This window comes from Pteropus vampyrus, unplaced genomic scaffold, assembly GCF_000151845.1.
Source record: "Pteropus vampyrus isolate Shadow unplaced genomic scaffold, Pvam_2.0 Scaffold70, whole genome shotgun sequence".
NCBI lineage: Eukaryota > Metazoa > Chordata > Mammalia > Chiroptera > Pteropodidae > Pteropus > Pteropus vampyrus.
In genome coordinates this window covers 7,674,452-7,676,570 of record NW_011888851.1, presented here as the reverse complement: position 1 = coordinate 7,676,570, position 2,119 = coordinate 7,674,452, and the positions used below count along the sequence as shown (strand labels likewise).

The 2,119-nt window shown below is 36.1% G+C and overlaps 1 protein-coding gene across 1 annotated transcript in view; it reads left to right on the top strand.

Annotated features, from left to right (window-relative positions):
• NDUFA9 (NADH:ubiquinone oxidoreductase subunit A9) overlaps positions 1-2,119 on the top strand; it is a 26,298-nt gene that overhangs the window by 6,257 nt on the left and 17,922 nt on the right. Inside the window, exons 2-3 of the mRNA XM_023531581.1 lie at positions 239-409; positions 779-914. Of these exons, the coding sequence (XP_023387349.1) occupies positions 239-409; positions 779-914 (307 nt within the window). The remainder of the gene's footprint in view (positions 1-238; positions 410-778; positions 915-2,119) is intronic.

The following is a 2,119-nucleotide window of genomic DNA, read 5'->3' as shown; positions in this document are numbered from 1 at the left end:
TTTTTATATATTTCTTTATCTCCTACAGAGTCTTTGTTGCAATAATTCGTGTTTATTATTGTTATTGGAACTTAAATTATAACTTTTAATTTAAAAGTTAAATTTAAACTTTAACATATGTAAATAAAAATACTGATAAAATAATGTTACAAATTTCTAGGAAAAGAAAGTATTTGTATTCATGGTCACTTTTATATTAACATTTTCCATTTTTGTGTATTCTGGGCTTTTGTTTAAGGTTCATCTATTGCTGCAGTAGCCACATCTGTGTTTAATGGCCCACCCCATCGCCAGCTTCATCATGCAGTCATACCTCATGGGAAAGGTGGGCGTTCCTCAGTCAGTGGGATAGTGGCCACTGTGTTTGGAGCAACAGGATTCCTGGGCCGATATGTTGTCAACCACCTTGGTAAGTAAGATTTCTTGAGTTTAATATATTTTAATGCCATTTATCACGGTTACCTAACAAGAAGCCACGAGTTATGTTTCTTTTCATTTTAATAGTGTTCCGAATAACCTCTGTCTTGGATTTATGTGATTTTGGTCTGCTGTGCATTATGAGTGCATTCATACTTCCTCATACTTCATATATAGCACATTAAAACAGTAATAGGGGACTCTGAAAAGTTATGGCATCTCTAACATGGCAAAATACACTTTTTGTTAAGGATAGTATCAATTCACATATACTGGAATTTAAATATTTACCAAATCACTGTCATATAATGTATCCTTATTATGTTAACATTGTTCCTTGTCTCAATACATTCTTTTTTAGGACGTATGGGGTCACAGATAATCATACCCCATCGGTGTGAAAGATACGACATCATGCATCTTCGTCCCATGGGTGACCTGGGCCAGATTATCTTTCTGGTAAGAGCCTGTATTACTGATTCTGGGAGCCGACAAATGTAGATCACTAAGGTCATTTTGGGGAAAGAGAGGCAGTATAATAAAGAGCACCCAGAGTGGACCAAGGGCATTCTCCATTCACGGGACATTCTTAAAAAGTCTGGTCCAGCAGGTGGCAAACTTTCTGTGAAGGGCCAGATAGTAAATATTTTAGGCTCTGTGGGTCATAGAGTCTTTGTCATTATTACTCAGCTCTGCCCTTGTACCCCAAAAGCAGCCATAGACAATATGTAAGGGAATGGGAGTGGCTGTGTTCTAATAAAACTTTATTTAGATAGTTAGACTGTAGGCTAGATTTGCCTGTGGGGTCATAATTTGCCAGCCCCTGCTCTAGACTTATGCTGTCCAGTATGGTAGCCACTAGCCACGTGTGTAGCTATTGCACACTTGAAGTGTGGCTGGTCTGAATTGAGATGTGCCATTAAGTGTAAAATGCACATCAGATTTCAGAGACTAGTATCAAGAAAATATACAATATACCGTCAATAATTTTTTACATTTATTACATATTGAAATAGTATTTTAGGACATATTGGGTTAAATAAAGTACATTATTAAAATGAGTTTCACTGTTTCTTTTTATTTTAAATGTGACTACTAGAAAATTCAGAATTACATATGTGCCTCAAGTTATATTTCTACTGGACAGTGTTTCTGTAGACAGAGAAAATCATAATATAGGGTGTTTTATAACTTGGTTTGCTTGGCATAGACTTAACTTAAAATAATTCTTCCCAAGCAGTCTCTGTTGTTATTTTTTTAATTTGCATGTTCTTCCTTTATGCCAATAGTTGCCAGTGGGGCGAGGCAGGGGGAATGGAGTCGGGGAGAACATTCAATGGAGTGATTAAAAATATGTGAGCTCTTTTGATTATCACAGTTACTGGAGACCTGACTGATTTATTAGAGATGCCTAATATCTTACAGTGCACGGGACAGTCCCTTTCCATAAAGGATCATGCTGCCCCAAATGCCTGCAGTATTCTTGCTGACAAGCACTCTGGGCCTTGATGCTTGGGTCTACTCTTCTTTTCACTAACTTTTCTTACTTTCATCATCCTATATGGAACTGAGTTCTTAATTTGCACACTTTCCTCTTTTAAAAAAGATTTGATAAACATCCTTAATTTCTGATATTATTTTCATACAGATTATTTGTGATCTCTTTAAAGTTTGACTTACTCTTAATGGCTTTTTCATTTAC